This window comes from Scyliorhinus torazame, chromosome 3, assembly GCF_047496885.1.
Source record: "Scyliorhinus torazame isolate Kashiwa2021f chromosome 3, sScyTor2.1, whole genome shotgun sequence".
NCBI lineage: Eukaryota > Metazoa > Chordata > Chondrichthyes > Carcharhiniformes > Scyliorhinidae > Scyliorhinus > Scyliorhinus torazame.
This window is the reverse complement of record NC_092709.1, coordinates 239,508,874-239,532,510: the sequence shown is the minus strand read 5'-3', so window position 1 is coordinate 239,532,510 and position 23,637 is coordinate 239,508,874. Positions and strand designations below refer to the sequence as shown.

The following is a 23,637-nucleotide window of genomic DNA, read 5'->3' as shown; positions in this document are numbered from 1 at the left end:
CCATTTTGCATGCAAAATCAAAACTAATAGCAAAGGTTTTATATATTTGCATAAAAGAGTGGTAAAATGGAATGTGGCAAATTTAACCATACTGGGCAATATACAGATGACAGACGTCTTGTCTTGAACCATAGGGGAACCCTAATCTGGAGTCGGGAACCAAAAGCACAATCAGGCATTCAACATTGCCTTTGGGGATAAAATACCACTCTTAACCTTCTCGTAAAATTGTCAAACACAGACAGTGAAGTCCCATTGAAGAACCCTTTAACCCTGTCCAAATAAGCATACAGGCAGTGAAAAAACACTCACTCACTATCCCATTCTCACTCTCTAACTCGCTCACTATCCCATTCTCACTCTCTAACCTGCTCTCACTCTCTAACTCGCTCTCACTCTCTATCCCGCTCTCACTCTCCCTTCCCCACTGGGACTGGGCTGAATATATTAGCCCTTCTTGGAGTTCGGCCAAGCATTCATACTGAGGCTATCTGGAAATCATGTCAATAGAAGTAGGCTGAACTGGTGGTTGTCAGACATCTGTAAAAGAAAGTGCAAGAACTGGCAGCAGGAATAGGTAATTCAGCCCCTCATGCCCGCTCCGCCATTCATTGCGATCATGGCTGATCTCCTCTCGGCCGCAATTCCCCTTTCCTGCCCGTTCTCCATAACCCTTCGACCCATTACTAATTAAAAACCTGTCTGAATGTCCCGGCAACCACCGCACTCTGGGGTAGTGAATTCTAAGCATCTGATGCAAGCCTAAAACCTTCATTGTGCTCCAGAGCAATATTGGATTTAGCATAAATATATGGAAAAGGCCATGGAAAAACATGTTCCAAAGTTTTTCAAGTATATAATTTACTTGATTAAGACGCTCGTGCACTTAATTGAATTTGAATACTGGAGGACTTTATTTTGACAGTTTGGGCATGTTGCAAAGGAAAATCTGTTTGTTCCTTGTTTTTAAAAAATATAAATTTAGAGAACCCAATTCATTTTTTCCAATTAAGGGGCAATTTAGTATGGCCAATCCACCTACCCTGCACATCTTTTGGGTTGTGGGGGTGAAACCCACGCAAACACGGGGAGAATGTGCAAACTCCACACGGACAGTGACCCAGAACCGGGATCGAACCTGGGACCTCGGCGCCGTGAGGCAGCAGCACTAACCACTGCGCCACCGTGCTGCCCTTGTTTGTTCCTTGTTACTTCAGTTTGACTCTGTATGCTGTTTAAAAACCTGTTAACAGTTATGTCTATCCTGAAGTTTTTACATGTATGCTGCTGCCACCCAACTCTACCTCCCCACCACTTCTGACTATTTCACTATTGCTAAATTATCAAACTGATTATCTGACATCTCGTGCTGGATGAACAGAAATTTCCTCCAATTAAATCTCAGGAAGACTGAAGCTATTATTTTTGATCTCTGCTCCAAATCCTGTTCCCTAGCGACTGACGCCATCCCTCTCCCTGGCAACAGCCTGAGATTAAACCGTTGCGTTCACAACCTTGGTATCATATTTGCTTCTGGAGTGTGTTTCCAATCACATGCATGCTGTCACAAAGACCACTGATTGTCCACTTTTATAACATTATTGTTCTCAACTGCCTCTGCCTCAACTGCTGCTGAAATCTTCCTCGTGCTTTCATTACCCATAGACTTGCTATTCCAACGCACTCCTGGCTATCTGCCCTCTATCAGCTTCAGGTCATTCAGAACATAAGAAATTGGAACAGGGCCAGGCCATTTAGCCCCTCTAGCCTGCTCTGTCATTCAACAAGATCATGCCTGATCTGATTGTGGCCTTATTTCCACTTTCGTACCTGTACCCATAACCCTCAATTCCTTTGTGCCAATGTCCTAATTTGTACTAAGTCCAATTCACCTAAATTGTCTCCCTGTCGAGCAACATTTTGATTTTGACATTCTTGTCCTTGTCTTCAAGGGGCCTTGCCCCTTCACTTTACTGTAATCTCCTCCAGCCCTACAACCCCAGTTATCTGCGCTCATCTAATTCCGGCCTCTTGAACACATCCGATTTTAATTTCTCCACTGTTGCTGCCCATGTCTTTGGTTGCCTGGGTCCTAAGCGCTGGAATTCCCCCTCTACCTCGCTGTGATGAACAGTTACTGCCTTATCATCATGTAAGGTGATGTCCCCTTTAAGACCGGGCTTGGAACCCTGGGGACTCCGCCTCTGGCTCCGCCCATCTGTGAGCCATATATAAAGGGCTGCCTCATGGGCTGTGTAGCAGTCAGCACTTGTCTCAGCTCTAACAAAGTTCTTAGTCTAATAAAGCCTTCTTTACAGTTTAATCTCTAAGCTTCATTATTGAGGGTACCTCACTCGCTTTCCTCCTTTAAGACATTGTTTAATGAGTTCCAGTTTAACCAAGCTTTTGGCCATCTCCCCTGATATCTCCTATGCCTCTTGGTATCATATTTTGTTTTGCAATGTTTCCATGAAGCACGTTTCAAGTCGCAATATAAATATAAGTTATTGAACTGGATATGAGGCAACATCTCTGTGAAGGCTCTAGTGGTGTGTATTAGGCAGCTGCAGTTGATATGTGAGAATGGCATTATTTTAACGTCTCGACCACAGCTGCAGCGTATCCAGCACTTTGTGCTTTTAACCACAGTTGCAGTGATGGGTTACGTTTTCTGACCTTCTACTCTGCTGGTTTCAACTGCATCTCTGTGGTGGACACCGCTTTGCAGAGACAGAAGAGTATCAGATCACATTCCTTTTTGATATTCACAATTAAATGGTGTTAAAAACAAAAGCTATCTGATTGGACTAAACAAGTTTGATCTCCAAACAAAATGATAAAATAATGGACAGCTATTGAGAGAGGTAGTCTACACCTAGGATATATAAAATTAAAGGTTGTTGTTTTGTAAAGTTGTGTACCTACAGTAGGTGTTACAAATTTCAGATCTCTAGTTATTTGAGTGAGTTCTCCCAGTGAGCCAGAGAGAAGACAACCAGGAGTGAGACAGCAAAGAGTGAGTTTGGGAATTTGAATCGAGGTGGGAATTGAATTGAATCAGTAAGGCAGCTCCTTTTAAATTTCAGGAGTTTAAATTAATTTAAATTAAGCTAGTTTTGTGCAGTGTAGGTTAACAAGGGCTGCCCCACCCACTCACATAACTGGTTAGCAGTTAAGTGTCAGTCACTTTAATCTACTTTGATCTAAAAGCAGGTGGGGGAGGGGAGTCAATTCAGGACAGTTTAAAAAGAGCCACTTGTAAACTCACTCCCAGTGAGTTCTCCCAGTGAGCCAGAGAGAAGACAGCCAGGAGTGAGACAGCAAAGAGTGAGTTGGGGAATTTGAATTGAGGTGCGAATTCGAGGCTGGGTGGGGAGGAAGTGCTTTTTGTGACTGGTAAGTAGTGTTTCTGTTTTTCTGTTTCTTTTCATTGGTATATTTATTTATTTTTTTCTTCGTTGTTTATTTATTTATTTAAATTTTTTGGGGGGGAAATTGAAATTGTTGAAGTTTACCGAAGGTTTAAGACATGGCAGGAGATCTCAGACCCGTGTCATGCTCCTCGTGTGCGATGTGGGAGCTCAGGGACACGTCCACTGTCCCTGGCTCCTTCACGTGCAAGAAGTGTGTCCAGTTGCAGCTCCTGTTAAACCGCTTGACGGCTCTGGAGCTGCGGATGGACTCATTTTGGAGCATCCGCGATGCAGAGGACCTCGTGGATAGCACGTTTAGCAAGTTGGTCACACCGCAGGTGAAAGGTACTGAGGGAGATAGTAAATGGGTGACCAAAAGACAGAGCAAGAGTAGGAAGGCAGTGCAGGTGTCCTCTGCGGTCATCTCCCTGCAAAACAGATATACCGCTTTGGATACTGTTGAGGGAGATGGCTCACCAGGGGAAGGCAGCAGCAGCCAGGTTCATGGTACCGTAGCTGGCTCTGCTGCGCAGCTGGGCAGGAAGAAGAATGGCAGGGCTATAGTGATAGGGGACTCAATTGTAAGGGGAATAGACAGGAGGTTCTGTGGACGCAATCGAGACTCCAGGATGGTATGTTGCCTCCCTGGTGCAAGGGTCAAGGATGTCTCGGAGCGGCTGCAGGACATTCTGGGGGGGGGGGGGGGAGGGTGAACAGCCAGCTGTCGTGGTGCACATAGGCACCAACGATATAGGTAAAAAACGGGACGAGGTCCTACAAGCTGAATTTAGGGAGCTAGGAGTTAAACTAAAAAGTAGGACCTCAAAGGTAGTAATCTCAGGATTGCTACCAGTGCCACGAGCTAGTCAGATTAGGAATGTCAGGATAGAGAGGATGAATACGTGGCTCGAGAAATGGTGCAAGAGGGAGGGATTCAAATTCCTGGGACATTGGAACCGGTTCTGGGGGAGGTGGGACCAGTACAAACCGGACGGTCTGCACCTGGGCAGGACTGGAACCGATGTCCTAGGGGGGGTATTTGCTAGAGCTGTTGGGGAGAGTTTAAACTAATGTGGCAGGGGGATGGGAACCGATGCAGGAAGTTGGAAGGTAGTAAAACAGGGACAGAAATAAAAGGCAGTAAGGGGGAAAGTGTAAGGCAGAGAAGCCATAGTCAAAAATCAAAAAGGGCGACAGTACAAGGTACAGTGACTGAGGGGAGCTCAGTGAATAGGACCAGGAATACTAAAAGAAATAAAACGGGAAGTGAAAACATTAATGGTAAGCGATGTGGCAGGTTGTTACAGGAAGATATGGGTTCGACGACGAGGAAAATTAGGAGAAAGGTTAAGAGGAAATATAACTTAGGAGAGGTTACTGATCGAGGTGTTAAGATTAAGAACAGAGGTAAAAAAGCCAACATAAGTGTACTTTACCTGAATGCTCGCAGTATTCGGAATATGGTAAATGAGTTGATGGCGCAAATCATCGTGAATGACTATGATTTAGTGGCCATTACTGAAACATGGCTAAAGGATGGTCACGACTGGGAGTTAAATATCCGAGGGTATCAAACTTTTCGGAAGGACAGAGTGGATGGTAAGGGAGGTGGTGTAGCTCTGTTATTTAAGGATGACATCTGGGCAACAGTAAGGGATGACATCGGTGCTATGGAGGATAAGGTTGAATCCATTTGGGTGGAAATCAGGAATAGTAAGGCGAAAAAGTCACTGATAGGAGTAGTCTATAGGCCACCAAATAGTAACATTAGTAACATTATGGTGGGGCAGGCAATAAACAAAGAAATAACAGATGCATGTAGAAATGGTACAGCAGATATCATGGGAGATTTTAATCTACATGTTGATTGGTTTAACCAGGTCGGTCGAGGCAGCCTTGAGGAGGAGTTTATAGAATGTATCCGCGATAGTTTCCTAGAACAGTATGTAATGGAACCTACGAGGGAACAAGCGGTCCTAGATCTGGTCCTGTGTAATGAGACAGGATTGTTTCAGGATCTCATAGTTAGGGATCCTCTCGGAAGGAGCGATCACAATACGGTAGAATTTAAAATACAGATGGAGGGTGAGAAGGTAAAATCAAGCACTAGTGTTTTGTGCTTAAACAAAGGAGATTACAATGGGATGAGAGAAGAACTAGCTAAGGTAGACTGGGAGCAAAGACTTTATGGTGAAACAGTTGAGGAACAGTGGCGAACCTTCCAAGTGATTTTTCACAGTGCTCAGCAAAGGTTTATACCAACAAAAAGGAAGGACGGTAAAAAGAGGGAAAATCGACCGTGGATATCTAAGGATATAAGGGAGAGTATCAAATTCAAGGAAAAAACATACAAAGTAGCAAAGATTAGTGGGAGGCTAGAGGACTGGGAAATCTATCGGGGGCAACAGAAAGCTACTAAAAAAGCTATAAAGAAGAGTAAGATAGATTATGAGAGTAAACTTGCTCAGAATATAAAAACAGACAGTAAAAGTTTCTACAAATACATAAAACAAAAAAGAGTGGCTAAGGTAAATATTGGTCCTTTAGAGGATGAGAAGGGAGATTTAATAATGGGAGATGAGGAAATGGCTGAGGAACTGAACAGGTTTTTTGGGTCGGTCTTCACAGTGGAAGACACAAATAACATGCCAGTGACTGATGGAAATGAGGCTATGACAGGTGAGGACCTTGAGAGGATTGTTATCACCAAGGAGGTAGTGATGGGCAAGCTAATGGGGCTAAAGGTAGACAAGTCTCCTGGACCTGATGGAATGCATCCCAGAGTGCTAAAAGAGATGGATAGGGAAATTGCAAATGCACTAGTGATAATTTACCAAAATTCACTAGACTCTGGGGTGGTCCCGGCGGATTGGAAATTAGCAAACGTGACATCACTGTTTAAAAAAGGAGGTAGGCAGAAAGTGGGTAATTATAGGCCAGTGAGCTTAACTTCGGTAGTAGGGAAGATGCTGGAATCTATCATCAAGGAAGAAATAGCGAGGCATCTGGATGGAAATTGTCCCATTTGACGGACGCAGCATGGGTTCATAAAGGGCAGGTCATGCCTAACTAATTTAGTGGAATTTTTTGAGGACATTAACAGTGCGGCAGATAACGGGGAGCCAATGGATGTGGTATATCTGGATTTCCAGAAAGCCTTTGACAAGGTTCCACACAAAAGGTTGTTGCATAAGATAAAGATGCATGGCATTAAGGGGAAAGTAGTAGCATGGATAGAGGATTGGTTAATTAATAGAAAGCAAAGAGTGGGGATTAATGGGTGTTTCTCTGGTTGGCAAGCAGTAGCTAGTGGTGTCCCTCAGGGGTCAGTGTTGGGCCCACAATTGTTCACAATTTACATAGATGATTTGGAGTTGGGGACCAAGGGCAATGTGTCCCAAGTTTGCAGAGGACACTAAGATAAGTGGTAAAGCAAAAAGTGCAGAGGATGCTGGAAGTCTGCAGAGGGATTTGGATAGGCTAAGTGAATGGGCTAGGGTCTGGCAGATGGAATACAATGTTGACAAACGTGAGGTTATCCATGTTGGTAGGAATAACAGCAAAAGGGATTATTATTTAAATGATAAAATATTAAAACATGCTGCTGTGCAGAGAGACCTGGGTGTGCTAGTGCATGAGTCGCAAAAAGTTGGTTTTCAGGTGCAACAGGTGATTAAGAAGGCAAATGGAATTGTGTCCTTCATTGTTAGAGGGATGGAGTTTAAGACTAGGGAGGTTCTGCATCAATTGTATAAGGTGTTAGTGAGGCCACACCTGGAGTATTGTGTTCAGTTTTGGCCTCCTTACTTGAGAAAGGACGTACTGGCACTGGAGGGTGTGCAGAGGAGATTCACTAGGTTAATCCCAGAGCTGAAGGGGTTGGATTACGAGGAGAGGTTGAATAGACTGAGACTGTACTCGTTGGAATTCAGAAGGATGAGGGGGGATCTTGTAGAAACATAAAAGATTATGAAGGGAATAGATAGGATAGATGTGGGCAGGTTGTTTCCACTGGCGGGTGAAAGCAGAACTAGGGGGCATAGCCTCAAAATAAGGGGAAGTAGATTTAGGACTGAGTTTGGGAGGAAGTTCTTCACCCAAAGGGTTGTGAATCTATGGAATTCCTTGCCCAGTGAAGCAGTAGAGGCTCCTTCATTAAATGTTTTCAAGATAAAGATAGATAGATTTTTGAAGAATAAAGGTATTAAGGGTTATGGTGTTCGGGCCGGAAAGTGGAGCTGAGTCCACAAAAGATCAGCCAGGATCTCATTGAATGGTGGAGCAGGCTCGAGGGGCCAGATGGCCTACTCCTGCTCCTAGTTCTTATGTTCTTATTTTAAATGTAATGTCTCTACTATAGCTCATGCCCTTTACAATCAGGAGTCCAAGTATCTAGTCATACAATAGTGCTAATTTTGGTCACGTAATTAGTTAATACTATGGTTATGTATGTCTCGGTGCATATATTGAGGAAATTAAAGGTCCATTTGTTTGGAGTTCAACTTTCAACAAATTGACTCCGTATTTATGACACTGCAACTTGACTTTTTCTGCATTATGGTTCTGTGGTGCTTAGTGCAATAAGAGAACTGGAACTGTGCACTTTTATGAAGGGAGACCCAATTTGCTCCCAGTTGTGCTTGTATAGTGGTTCTTAAACTGGGAACTGCGGGTGCCTGGGGGCCTTTAAGAGACTTCTGGGGTCCAAAATAATCTCCCTAGCAGGCAAGAAAGAGAGAGAAAGAAAATCATAGTTGGGAAAGGAAGAAAGAACAGAAAGATAAGCTGCTTATTTTGTATAAATTAATGATAATTATTGTTAGACCTGTACAGGTAGCTGACCAGATGTTTCATAGCAATGGGAGGTCAGCTACTTTTGATGGCACATTGAATTTGGACTATGCAATGGGCATGCATCATTGTAATGCTGTCAGAGTACAAAAGAGATATAATGCTGCCAGGCCTGCTATGTATTTTCTGCATTTTCTGTTCATAATTTCCTGTTGGTTTGAAGCTGTCATTTGGACCTACTTAAATCTCCCACCATGTAGAAATAATGGGAGCAATTTGACAGAAAAAAAGAGTCCCATCGTGGGTGCGTTTAGCGGGATGTTTTCCTGAGCATGTAGCACCGAGAACAACGCCGCTATTAAACAGAACATGTTCTTTTTCCGGGCCTCTGCAAGGAAGCTGCAACCGAAGCCGCACTTGCCTTAATTTCCTGTACTGAGGAGCTCAGCTCGACAATGCCGGAAGAGATAGGTCGCCCTTTTTAAATGGCACCTCGATCTCCTGCCCCCTCCCCACACGATCCCTGGACCCTACCAACTTACCGATTAGGGTGTTCTCGAGCCCCCCTCGCCTCACCTCGTAAGGCAGGGCACCCCATGGCCCGATCTCTGGAATGGAAAGGATGCCACCTTGGCACTGCTGGCCTGGCACCCTGTCAGCCTTGCAGGTCTACACTGGGTAGATCCAGCATAGACCTATTCAAGTGAGGCGAACTACTTACTTGAATATGCAAATATGAATCCCGACCTCAGTGGGATCCTGTTAGATCTCGTGAATCATAATGAGTTGGATAAATCTCGCAGGAGACCTCTCTCTCTCTCTCTCTCTCTCTCTCTCGAGATTTTCCGGCGCGGCACAGCCGTTACATCGCACCCAATGTAAATCCCTTGACTGAAAAAAACTGAAACCGGACTTGATTTGCACAGGTCTGTGAAATATCCTGGGGATGTCACATTGAAGTGATTGCTGTGTTGTTCATGGGAAATTATTTTAAAAAATATGTTAAATAATCTACTTTTGAGTGTGTTTCCAGCAATTACACCATGATTAATGGAAATGGCTGTTTTTTTGATTGGGCATGATCTGTGAGATGATTGGGCAATCTTTAACCATATCAAAAACATGAACTAAAATGTCAGTGGAGTCACTTATCCTCTATCTCTGATTTGTCGGGACTGTCTCATCACTGTCTCATTCAGAAGAACAGTTGAGATGGCAGACAATCACTGTCTACATTCGGAAGAACAGTTGAGATGGCAGACAATCACTGTCTCATTCAGAAGAACAGTTGAGATGGCAGACAACATAGTAAAAATAAATCTTTATCACTTTACTATCAGTAACTGAAAGCAGTAAATAGACAGTAGCTCTGTTATGATGTGAAAGAGTACTTCTCCAGTGTTGTTGCTGGACTCTTCACTTCCCAGGGATTTACCAAATGATCCTCAGCTGGTCTTGCGCTGATTATTCTTCATTGAAAGATCAACAGTTTAAATTATGTTGGTAAATTATGCATTTTAATGTCATCTGTTTTCTCAAAATTCTGAAAACACTTAATAACAATTCCCATTGAGTATTTGGCATAATTTAGACTGGGGTCTCTGATTATGTCACTCTGATTGCAGAGTCCCAAGCTTTGAGCTCCAGCATGCCCCTTCTTTCTAACTATGTAGAGGATGCAGGGGATGTGGGAGGTGGAGAGAGGATGGTTTAAATGGGCAGTATCAAATCAAATTCACTAATGTACTAATCACCTGGTAGAATGCATCCTAACTGACTTTTTAAAATCAAATTGCAGTCATCTTGGAAATGAAGCTCATCAGTCAAGTGTAAAGCTGGTTACAAAAATAATTCTGGGGCACTTGGAATCTAAGCTGCAAACGATTCGGGTAAATGGATTATCCCTAGATGCTGCTATTTTTGAGTTGAAATAATGTTTTCTGAATGTTTTACATTTAGAAAAACATTTGAGATGGCACACTGCATAGCAAAAAAATATATAGTCACTTTACTATCAGTAACTGAACTGAATCCAGAGCTCTGCCACGATCTGAAAGAGCACTTCTACTGTATAGTTTCTGGATTCTTCACTCCTCAGGGATTCACCGAATGATCCTCAGCTGGCCATACGCTGATAATCTTCATTGTAGGGTCAACGGATCACCGTTTAAATGATATTGGTAAATGGCGCATTTTAATTATCACAAGCTTTTTACAGAGCTGGCATGGAAATTGTACTTGTTGTTTGGCTGGGTGAAGTTACTTCCCCTGTTAGACAGTGACAAGCTGCCAAGTTTGCAAGTAATTATGTATCTTTTTTTGTGTCTAGTTCTTTGGTACTGGATGTTCAGTTTGGTAAATGACAGGATTCATTGGCAGCATGCAGTGGTCACTTCTGGTGTTTACTGCAGTTAATTATGAACCTAGTAAATCTGCTACATTTATCAAGTTCGTACAATATATTTGAGCTATTGTGAGGAAAACATGTGCAATTACATAGCAAAATCTCAGCTACGTGTCACTTGGCTTTACAATTTCATTACTTTCACACCTTTTCCTGTTCGTATTCACCCTGATGTGGAGGCTTGAGGCTTTGGGGTCTTGATCATTACTGCACTTAAAATTGTAGAGTCGGGAATCAATTACATATCTGAACTCCTGCAGGCTGCTGCTGCTGTAGAAAACAATTTCTGATTTAGCTGGCTGATTTTTTTTTTAAAGTGGAGATAATATCTTTAGACATTTTCTCTTTCTTCAAACAAACCACATTGATTTTACAGCACGATAGCTGTTAATGGTGTGTTAATTATATTGTTAAGATCATAGAATCCCTTCAGTGCAGAAGGAGGCCATTCGGCCCATCAAGTCTGCACCGACCATTCAAAAGAGCACTTTACCCAAGTCCACTCCCCTGTCCATCCCGCACACATATCCGTAACCTAACCTGCACATCCCTGAACACGAAGGGGAAATTTAGCATGGCCAATCCACCTGACCTGTACACCTTTGGACTGTGGGAGCACCCAGAGGAAATCCACTCAGACATGGGGGGAATGTGCAAACTCTACACAGACAGTCGCCTGAGGCCAGAATTGGTGCCTGGCACTGAGGCAGCAATATTAACCACTGTGCCACCCCACAGATACACGTATGAAGGGAATTGATCAACTAATTACCAAGACCACGTAAAAGGAGACTCTCTGACTGAATGCCCCTCTTCTGCAGCTATGTTCACGACCTGGTGTCCTTGGAAAGGGAGCATGTGGTGTCCACTGGGACATTTGAGGCCATCTTCGACTGGTGGGCACCGCGGGGCTGGAGTGCATTATTGGTTCCCAAATCAACATTTTGTTTTCATTGCAGTTTCCTTTAAATCCTTACCCTTTTGTTGCAGTGCCCCACTGAGGAGCTGTCACTTAGGTTAATTTGGTTAATTTCACAATTGTTCAGAAGAATCTGAAGGGAGACTCCCCAATAGTCTGCCTCTTCCGCGACTATGTTCACGGCCGGATGTCCTTGGGAGGTGGAGCATGCTGTTTCCACTGGCGCTTGAGGCCTTCTGCGACTGGTGGGCACTGTGGGGCTGGAGTGTATTATTGGCCCCCAAAGTTATATTTTATTTTGATTTGATAAGATTCCTTTAAGATTTTCTTTTGTTACAGTGGCCTGCAAAGGGGCTATCACTTTAATTTAACTTGTTAAATTGTTAATTTGATTAATTAGTCCAGTTTATTTTACAAGGGAGATTGCTGGGACACTCTGGAAGTTCAGTTGGTGAAATTTAAATTCAATTAATCAATCTGGAATATAAACTAGTCTCGGGAATGGTGATCATGAAACAGTCACCGATTGTTGGAAAAACCTATCTGGTTCACTCGTGTTCGTATCGGGAAGGAAACCTGTCGTCCATACCTGGTCTGGTCTGCACGTGACTCCAGATCCACAGCAGTACGGTTGACTCCTGACTGCCCTTGAAATGGCCAAGCATGCCATTCAGTTCAAGGGAAATTAGGGATAGGCAATGATACCCAAATCCAATTAAAGAATTAAAAGACTGAGATGATAGATAGGAGACCTATGCATACAATGCTTCATTCTGTAAATAAATCAATTTTCAAGAAAAGGAATTGTATCTCATTTTATGCTTCTTCACCTGGCTTGGGCCAATTAATATTCTCACTGTAATTTCATATGCCGTAGACGCTGTTATGCAGAGAATTTCAGATAAATTAGTTTTAATTAATATAAGCTCCAGTGTGGCACTGACTTGGGGCGGGATTCTCCGTAATCGGCGTGATGTCCGCCGACCGGCGCCAAAAACGGTGCGAATCAGTCCGGCATCGCGCCGCCTCAAAGGTGCGGAATTCTCCACATCTTGAGGGGCCCAAGCCCTTACCTTGAGGGGCTAGGCCCGCACCGGACTGATTTCTGCCCCGCCAGCTGGCGGGAAAGGCCTTTGGTGCCCCGCCAGCCGGCACGGAAATGACTTTGCCGGGCAGCACATGCGTGGGAGCGTCAGCGGCCGCTCACCGCATCCCCGCGCATGCGCAGTGGAGGGGGGTCTCTTCCGCCTCCGCCATAGTGGAGACCATGACGAAGGCGGAAGGAAAAGAGTGCCCCCACGGCACAGGGCCGCCCGCGGATCTGTGGCCCCGATCGCGGCCAGGCCACCGTGGGGGCACCCCCCGGAGCCAGATCGCCCCGCGCCCCCGCCAGGACACCAGAGCCCGCCCGCACCGCCGTGTCCCGCCCCCCAAAGGTGGTTCAATCCACGCCGGCTGGCGTGGGTTGACAGCGGCGGGACTTCGGCCCATCGCGGAACGGAGAATCGCTGGGAGATTCCCGCCGACCGGTGGCGGAAAATGCGCTACACGGCGGGGGTGGGATTCACGCCGGCCCCGGCGATTCTCCGACCCGGTGGGGGGGTCGGAGAATCGTGCCCTTGGTCTTTGTTTGGGTAATTTATTACATTTTTTGTTTAAAGAAATTTTTAGCACTGCTCCTGTTCAGACTGTGATGTGTTTTTACTGTTCAGCCCTATGATTCGTTAGCAAGGGTATGATTTTGAATTTGAGTCAAATTTTCTATCGAGTCAAAGCAGTTGGCCTTGCTTGGGCTTTGAGTCTCATTTACAGTGGAATGTCAGTTATCTGCCCAGCTCATTATCCTCCAGAATTTTCTTGGTCAAAGCCTTATATGAGACATTGCCTGATTATAGTGCCATTGTATTTCATGTCCCGCTGATTAATTAAATAAAGTACATTGTTTTTTGTTTATCGTGCACTTGAGAACTGGGGAAAACATTTTGAGTGAAATGCACCCTTGAAAGTTTGAATTCCTGCTTTTTCTTTAGTTCTGTGAAAAGTCCGTGTTGCACATGTATGTTTTTGGAAGTTAACAAATACACGTAGGTTGGAATCTTCTGGTAGCAGCAAGGTTGTTGGCAGCGGTACTTGATGTACTTGTAGGCGGGATGGCCACGCACAATCACGCAGCGGCCAAATGTAGTTGGTTGTGCATGAGGAGCACAGCAAAAATATGTGGTGGGACAGACAGGAAGTTAACGCCCCCGCAGTTACCATATGGGGTCAAAGGTCCGGACGGTTTTGTAAAAAAGCAACAGGCATTAATTTCCTGAAAGCCTGGAACATTATTTTCACTATCTGAGAGGAGGTTTTGGGAATTGCAACTGCTGTAACCCTGTCTCCACCTAGATCCCTCTTCCACCAGCCATTCAGATCCCTGGAACTGTACCAGTCACCCTGTCCCCTCTGACTCTCACTCCATTACCCTTGCTCTGCCTTCTATGACTTTGACCATATACTCCTGTTGTGTATTTATAGTATTTTCAGTGATTCCTTATCAGCAGCCTTGTAGCTGAACAGCGGCACTTGAAGAGAAAGCTTGCGTGACATCATTGGCGATGATGCCATTGGCCCTTTGCGCGAGTAACTGGACAGCGTAACATCACAGCCTGTAACAACATATCTAAATAAAACTCTTGTTTTCTGTTGAACCTCCACAGTCCCCCACCCCCCGAGTCCCCATTACCCTTCATGGGTTATCATTGTCCCTTGAGCTTCCTCCCATGGTCAGCCATGCTCCATCTCCCCTTGCCTGATACCATCCTATCTCAGTCATCAATGTCTCTTCTCTAGTAGCTAAACAAAGCTCCGCATACGAGAAAAAACACCACCTGCTCGGTCCAAAGCTACCAGGAAGTATACCTCACCTGCTGTATGCCATGTTTAAGCAGTTGTGAATCTAAAGGCATGTGATTCTTGCTTGTTGAATACTTAATTGGAAAGGTACAATTAATTTTGGTGAGGCTGCTTTTTAATGAACATACATGACATGACGGTATTAAAAAGAGGCTCCTGAACTTGAAACCCAATCCACTGCCAATTTAATACCATGGTTTCATCCCACCATCAGGAAATTGATTTTTGGCCTTGCGCACAATTAAGCAATCACACCCACCTATCTCATTTCTCACTCCTGACATTCATAAGATTCTGCCCATAATCTTTATTTTTGGGAAAAGGTTTTGTACACTGCGTAAATAGTGAAAAATCGCTCTTTGGCATGTTGCCTTCGCCATCCAGTGAGGGCAAGATCCAGATCACGACCGAGACATTGCGATGTCTGTCTGTGCAGAATCTGCACATTCTCCCCCTGTCTGCATGGGTTTCCTCTGGGTGATCCGGTTTCCTCCCATAAGTCCCGGGAGACATGCTTGTTAGGTGAATTGGACATTCTGAATTCTCCCTCTGTGCAACCAAACAGGCACTGTTGATGTAAGTCTACTTGTGACACCAATAAAGATTATTATAAGCATTTTATCATCTCCTCAAATTGGTTTGAACACTATCATCGTACTTGTGTGCAGGATGGCTTAAATCCCTCTATGGACGAGCACGGCCAGAATCATAGGGCATGATATTATGGCCTCATCGCGTCTGACTCAATGCAATGAGGCTGTTAAATTTCACAAGAGACATCGTGATGTCTCTGTCGTGATCTGGATCTTGCCCTCACTGGGTGGGATACAGATTTGCATATTTAAATGAGCAGGTCGGCTCACTGAAATATGTCTGCACCGGAGTCTCCCAAGGCCCGGGATCGAACGTCTGCGCTGGGAGACCGCACCGTTTAGCACCTGGCCCACACAAACATAGGCCTGGTATAATGGTCCCGGGGGAGGGAGAGAGACCATCGGAGGCCCCAGGTGGTCATGCTCTTGGCAAAGTGGTACCTTGCCAAAGCCCGAAGAAAAGGGAGTCCCGTTTTACAGCAGGGTTGCAGTGCCAAGTAACACCCCTCTAAACTTGCCCAAAAAGGGGCTCTGTTTTCCTCCCCGTTAAATCGTGCCCATAATATCTAAACTTTGAGGGTTTTTTTTCAGAATCCATATAAACACTTGAGCCAACAGGAGATGTATAAATTTTGTTCTGAAATTCTGCACTGCTACTTTATTCTGTATTGTACCAGGGTTATAATGTTCTTTTTGTACCACTCCAACATATTTGGTTTCACTGACTTATGTCAGTGGTGGTGTTTTGTTCCGTTTCAGAACTGTATGTAATGTGTCTCATTGTAGCTTCAATCTGAACTGCTTTTGACTGCTTGGTACAAAATAAAACCCATTTATTACTATTGACTCATAAGTTTGTAAAATACTTTTTGCAACAATTGCTTTAGCAAAATTCTGCAGCTAGGTTCACGATGTTACATTTTGCATAAACCACCTATCTTTGTTCAATCTTAGTCAAATCAGCCCGCATAAGCTAATCCAAGATGGCCCCTTTAGCCTGCTCCACCATTCCATACAATCATGGCAGATCTTCTGCTGCACCTTCACATTCAATTTATAGTGAATTTTAACTTTATTGGATGTCCAAAATGCTCTTTGATCAAAGTTTCACAACCAATGAAGTATTTTGCATTTCTAAGTGTAGCGAATGTTGAAATGCAAGGAAATGTTGCTGTTAAGTTGCACATTACAAATAATAGCAATAAGGTAAGGGATAACTGTTTGCCAGGATGAAATAAATCCTCTTTTTGGTATGCCACAGATCTCCAATGTCTGCCTCGGTGTAATGTCTCATCTGAAAGACAGTAAATTCAAATTATGAGGCTGAATTCTCCTCCACACCACTTTTCTGCCTCGACCCGCCGGCGGGATTCTCCGTTACGCCGAATCCCACCCATGAAGTGTCCATAATGTACTGAAGCGGGGCTTGAACCCATGACATTCTCATTCTGAAACAAACTATTGGGTCCAGGTTGATACGTTTGTTAAAGATTTTGTGTATTTTGGTTAAAGGCCAGAAAGATTTTGGTTTAGGTTCAAAGCAGGGTCTGTTTTTTACAGCAGAAAATATGGGTCTTGTCAGGTACTACTTTGCTTTCCTGTGTCATGGTTTTCTGGGGTTGGATATCCATGTTTGCATATGAACATCCTTTGGATGTTTCTTGTGTTAGAGGTCATCTGGAGTGGGAGGGAGGTAAAGCCCAACTCGAGGGCCATCTTGTGGGCAATAAAGTAATGTTTTGTTTTTAAAGCCACCATTAACAATCACTTTGTCTTGTGTCCATGACATGTTTGTCAATCTCTCCTTGGCTCCGACCTTCCACTAAACTTCTATTCTGTTCCCCCCCCCCCCTATATAATCCACTATTTTATACCCGTCTTCCGTTCTGAAGAAGAGTCATGCTGACTCGAAACATTGACTCTGTTTCTCTCTCTCAGATGCTGCCAGACCTGCTGGGTCTATCCAGCATTATCTGTTTTTATTTTAGACTTCCAGCATCTGCAGTATTTTGTTTTTACACCACTATTGCTCTTTTATAACCACAGTGTGTTTAACCCGTATACAACGGACAAATGATCACACAAGTTTGTTTAGTACAATGGTAGTTTATTTGATATACACAAGATTGTTTACTTAATTAATCACACATCATGCACATTGGACTATAACTAGCACACTTAAACGACCTTGACTTAACTTCCAGGTGACCGGCAGATACAGAGTAGATAAGGCCTTATCTGATTCCAGTAGTCCGGCGGAGGCTGCAGTCCTTGTAGGTAGTCTGTGTTCTGTTGTCGTCCTTCTGTGGATGGCGTGGGCTCTTGGTCTTGGCTGGTGTTGGTAGCTGTTGATGCTGCAGTTGAGAGGGAGCGAGTGATGGTCTGCACAGTGCCTTTTAACTGACTTGGATTCTCCCTGCCCCTTTTGTGGGCAGCCTCTGGGTCGTTGTCAATCAATTGATCAGGGCTCCATCCCCCTGATCGATAAAGCCCAATCAGGGGCTGCCACATCGATTTTGGGATGGGCACTCAAGTGGCCATGCCTGGAAATGTTCAGAGCAGGGCTTGGGTGCCGCTGTATCTGGTAGACAATGTGATTGACAGGAGAAGACCTTGGAATGTCCTTTTTCCTGTGTTAGTTTCTGCATAATCTGAGCTACAGTTTATATATTTGTAGCCTGTCTGTGTTCAAGCTTGGCCAAATTTCCCAGCGTTCTTGGCGGGAGGCCATTTTAGATGGCCACACCACTATTCGGGTCAGCTAATTATTTATCATCTTGCTGATTTTAAAGCCATGCTGAGTGCAGATATGTCCATGTCTCTCCTTTCTTTCTCCTTGTCTTCAGTTTCACAGACCTTTTTTGTTTCTCTTTTTTATATTTTCCTCCTTCCTGTGTTTATTCCTTTATTCTTTTTCGCTTTGTTCTCTTACCCTTTTTTTGTTCTCTTTCATTTGATGTGATGTAATTCTATGTTGTAATCACAATATTTGCATCTTGCTTTGAAATTTTACTCTATTTCTTTGAACACTATAACTTTGAAATTAAGATATATAAATTCTATTGCATTACTTTGAGTGATATAAAAATCTTGTTTGAATATACCAGCTGTCGAGTTATCCACCCTGGGGTAACACGGACTGCAACACAATGTAGATGAACTGCTAAGCATGCACCAAACATAGGCGTTGGTTCAGTACGATTTATTGAAATTCTATAACAAGGCACACAGCTGGCTGTGGGTTGACACTCTACTACTCTAAGTGTACTAACTCTTAACTATCTAGACCAGGCTAGCTCTGATCCACGTGTAGAAGGTGCTGACTGATATGGACACCCTGACTGTCACTACAGTTGTCACCTGTGGAAAGAGGCGGAGTGCTGATGCCTCGTATGTTTTATAGTTGGAAGGCCCTCTCTGGTGTTCTGTCTGATGATTGGTTGTGTTCTGTCCTGTATGTTGATTGGCTCACCTGGGTGTCTGTCACTGCCTGCTTTTACCTCATGATGTGCATAGGTGCATATTATGACACCAGCTTCATGACTTTATAGGGGTAGGTTTAGCACAGCGGGCTAAACAGCTGGCTTGTAATGCGGAACAATGCCAGCAGCACGGGTTCAATTCCCGTACGGGCTTCCCCGAACAGGTGCCGGAATGTGGTGACTAGGGGCTTTTCACAGTAACTTCATTGAAGCCTACTTGTGCCAATAAGCGATTATTATTATTATATCTTCTATTTGTGGCTTGCTGTCTTGAAAAGACACATACATGGGTGTCTTGGATGCCACCTGAGGCTGAGATTACGGACCAAAACCTGGTACTAACATTCCACCAGTGCTATTCTTTAAATTGCTTCTGGAAAGAACAGTTTGGATAACTGGATCTCCAATTTGCGTTTTCTTTCCTCTTGGAAAGCTTCTCCAGTCTGCACTCCATCCAAGGCCCTAAGTAGGTGAAAGCCAAGTGGGCGGAGGTGACGGTTAAACGCAGCACCATTAGTGAAAGTAGTCTGGCAAGTTCGCATTTCAATGGGTCAGACCTTTCTAATTGACCATTTAAATCACTAGAGTAAACTTCATTGAGCTCAGATTAGATGACCTGCAGGGAACACACATTTAAAATGTAAAAGGTATTGTTAAATTGCAAGTTGTGAATGTTGCATTGACTGGATTTTTCATTTGTGCTGAATATTCTTAACTTAACCAACCCAAAGCCATGTAGACAACATACGTTTGTCTTCCTAAAGGCAACACCTGCAAGCGACGTTCACACTGATTTACAGAAAAGTGAAATAAACGTGTGAGTGAGCGAGCACAGCATGATTGTTGTACATACAGTTGAGCTTTATTTTTGGCATCACATTTGAACATGATGTTCAACAACTGACATTAAGAAAATTGCTTTTTACCATATTAAGGGATTACCCTAAGAGAACACCGTATAATTAATTGAACTGCATAAAGGTAGAGCTATTTGCATTTGTAGATTATCTTCCTGTATGTGTCTTTCATAAGGTTTTTCTGTGGTTTAGGGATTCTGCAATCCGTGTTTCCTGCATCATGTCGTCATTTCTCGATGAGGCTCTGTTTAGGGAGCAGATGTTTCTTTTGACCAACAGAGCTCCCTTTGAAATGGAAACAGCTCATGGAAACATTCTTTCATGTTGTTATATTTTAATAGCTTAGTAAACTCAAATCATTTGAAGATTTTATGAATTAGATATCCTGAGGGGGTTTAGTTGCGTTGTTTGATAGTCTGTGATAATGCTAGCAGTATTCAAAAGGTGAAAATAAATTGTTTGCTCAATAAACACAATCTACTTTATGCTTTATTATAGTGATCTGAATTTGATATGGTTACCCTGCAATTTGAAAAAGTTGGGTGTTATTTTAAATTAAGTCACTTACACTGTTCAGATAGTTGGTATTCTCAGCAGTTCAGTGTGTTCGATTTCTTGGCAAATACATTTTATAGTTAGTAATGTCATGGTCCTAGAGCACAGAACCTATATAAACTGGATTTCATTGAGAAAGTCACTACATTCTCAGAATAGAGGTTTACAGCAAGTAAACAGGCCCTTCGGCCCAACTTGTCCATGCCGCCAGGTTTTGAACTGGTCCTTTTTTAATGTTTGGTCAACTGATCCAAGATTCTCGAGTAACTATTTTTCCATGTTGTATTTAATAGATTTCTGATCTTTTCTATAGAGTTATTTTTTTTATAAAATCAAACTAGTGCATGTGACAATGGGCTGAATTCCATAACCCATCTACAGAACTGTACAAGGTACTGGTGAGATCACAGCTGGAGTACTGTTGAGCAATTTTGGCCCCCTTATTTAAGGAAAGATATTATTTCATTGGAGGCAGTTCAGAGAAGGTTTATTAGGATGATCCCTGTATGGAGGAATTCTCTTATGAGCAAAGGCTAAACAGGTTGGGACTCAAATCATTGGAATTTAGAAGAATAAAAGGTGATCTCATTGAAACATATAGGATTTGTTTGGGACTTGACAGGGTAAATGCTGAGAGGATGTTTCCCCTCATGAGAGTTTCGGACCAGAGGACACCGTGTCAGAATAAAGTGGTGTCCACTTAAGACTGAGATAAGGAGGAATTCCTTCTCTGATGGTTGTGAGTCTTTGGAACTGCTTACCGCAGAGAGCTGCGGGGGCAAAGTCCTTGAGTATATTTGAAGCTGAGGTAGATAGATTCTTGATCAGTAAGGGAATCTAAGGTTACGGGTCAGGGTAGGAAAGTGGACATGAGGAATGTCAGATCAGACATGATCCTATTAATGGTGAAGCAGGCTCGAGAGGCTGTAAGGCCTACTCCTTCCTGTTCCTATTTCTTATGGTCTTGGGGCCTTGTATGTTTTTTTCAGTGTTTCTATAATCTCACTTGTAAGGTCTGTCCCTTGCATTGGCCCAGGTGACTGACTGACTGATTTATTTTTGTAACAGGTGCTCTAACCAAAGTAAAGGAGAGTAAACGGCATGTTGAAGAAGGGAAGATGGAGCTGCAGCAGGCAGACGGGGTCCGTGAACGTTGTGACACTATTTCTTTTGCCACACTGGCAGAAATTCACCATTTTCACACTATTCGTGTGTCAGACTTCAAGACGCAAATGCAGCATTTTCTTCAGCAGCAGATCCATTTTTACCAGAAGGTGACTCAGAAGTTGGAGGAAGCATTGCAAAAATATGATGGTGTTTAACTTCTGCCAGTCTGGTCCTTTCTCGTGTGGCCTTTTCACATCTGAAAAATGCAGGCGGTCAGTAAACTGCAAGAACACTCTTGAATCACGCTTGGCGTTTAAAGATCATGTTGGGGTCCCAACTTAGTGATCTGATATCAAAATCTGTTGAACAATATTTTGTAAAAAAAAAAAGGAGTTTGTTACATGACAATTAATCTAAAGTACATGGGGAGGGATTGGGAAGAAGGTCATTTAAGTATGTTATGTACTATATGCTACACTACCATATTAATTTTGTTCTGCAAAACACAAAGTGTGTGTATACTATCTAACCTTGCTTTATTTAACAATGTTATTAGGGTATACCATTAGGCTCAAATCCTAAAATGGGATGGGTGGGTTGACTGTGTTCTCTATATGGCCTATTCTAACTGCTGAGGAAACCAATAGACTTTAGTCTGTTCTGTAATAAATGAAATGCAAAGACTAAAACTCGTTTACAGATTCCAGCCAGAGCAGTTTTGTTACTCATGTGCCTTTTGAGTCACTGTTTGTCTTCTGTAGTTTTATTAAAAGCTTACGAAAGGAGGGGCATGCCATGAGTATCTCCTGCTGAAATTGCACCGGGGAGTCAAAAAAAAACCCGATTCTGACCTATGACTTGCCAGAAAAGGAAGTCTGTATGTCCCTGTGCTGGTGGCAATCATAGAAAATACTAATGAAATTACAATCTTCTCAGGAAAGCAGAAGATGCTATTTATTTCTGAATACAACCATTGTGCAGGCAGGAACCATGTATAGAGTTGGGAGCAACTTATCTACATTAGGTGGAAATCTCTGGCTGACTTGCCAAAGTAAGGAAAGGGAAGACCTTTTTTTTTTTTTAATTGTGAAATCTTAATGAAAGCAGCTTGAGTTTACACATATTTTTGGTTAATAGAATATTTGACCCCAGATTTAGCTATTTCTAATTGAGGAAATTTTCACTGTGAATTTGAATCATGAAAAATGTGGAGACCACTTGCCTGAATTGTTAGATGAGAATTGATTTCTCCGAAAACAGATTAAATTTGTCAACAAAATAATCTTGTCTGCTGAAATTTGAATGCTGTATCATTGGAATCAACCCATTCGGTCTTGCCTGCCCCTCTTTACCACCCCCATCCCCAGGTTGTGCTCCAAGGCCGAGTCCTTAAAGGATACTTAGCTACTGTATTCTGGGGTTCACTGAAATGTGCATGAGAGCTAAAGTTTTGATTGGTGGGAGTGGTATAATCCATTGTGTGACAACTCTTCGAATACAAAGCTGAAAGGAGGAGTTATGGTCAGCAGTCCTGAGCAGACCGACCAAAGAAGTGGTGGCTTTTTTGAGAATATATTTCATCTGGATGTGGAAATATTTCATTTTAAAGTAGCACAAGTATGCACAACCCATAAAGACATTTGACTATGCAACTAAAGTTATAGAAATTTAATTTGGCATTTGGCTGCACTGAAATTAATCTGGCATTGCTGATTGGTGTACACTTATGAAAGTGCCATTGATTAAAGTCAAACTAATTGAAGAACTTTTTGCCAGTGGTTTGAAATGTCGCCCTGTGTCATGATCTTGTCAGTAAAAGTAACCGATACTTTGCTGTATAACCTAAATAGCCATAAAAAGTGTCTTTATGGAAGATATTTGTGGTAAACTAAGGATATGAAGATGTTTACAGCTTTTTCTATTACCTGAAATTGCTATTGCTCCTCACTGCAACAGTTTGATCACTAGGAGATACACATAACATAGCTGAATGCGCATCCACAAGACTTACACCAAAATGTCAGACTTTCTGTGAAAGTGCTCTTTATACAAAACATCAGCTCAGAATAAAAAGCTATTTCATTTGAATGTTATTGTACACAACATTTAGATTAAAAAGAAATGACCAAAAACGAGTTGACTAGTCATTTTTTAAACTCGGAATTCAGTGTGTGGTGTCATTTTAATCATTTAAAACAGTGGCAAATGTAATTTGTGTTATATGCTTTAAGTTTTGGCATAATAGTCATTTGGCTTATATTTGCATTTTGAAGGTAGAGTTTTGATTTTAATTTTTGCTGAGAAAAGTAATCCATTTATATATATATATATATATATATATATATATATATATATATATATAATATATATATATTATTTTCCGTTCTTCCTTATTTCAGTAATCTAGGGTGGCATGTGGTGCAGTAGTTAGCACTGGGACTGTGGTGCTGAGGACCCGGGTTCGAATCCCAGCCCTGGGTCACTGTCCATGTGGACTTTGCACATTCTCCCCGTGTCTGCGTAGGTTTTATCCTCACAACCCAAAGATGTGCTAGTTAGGTGGATTGGCCTCGCTAAATTGCCCCTTAATTGGAAAAAAAATTAATTGGCTACGCTAA

At 42.8% G+C, this 23,637-nt stretch overlaps 1 protein-coding gene across 1 annotated transcript in view; it reads left to right on the top strand.

Moving 5' to 3' along the window:
* LOC140409021 (sorting nexin-18-like) overlaps positions 1-23,151 on the top strand; it is an 84,183-nt gene extending 61,032 nt beyond the window's left edge. The window contains exon 2 of the mRNA XM_072497050.1: positions 20,981-23,151. Within this exon, the coding sequence (XP_072353151.1) occupies positions 20,981-21,234 (254 nt within the window). The 3' untranslated portion in view covers positions 21,235-23,151. The remainder of the gene's footprint in view (positions 1-20,980) is intronic.
* Positions 23,152-23,637: the final 486 nt, after the last annotated feature.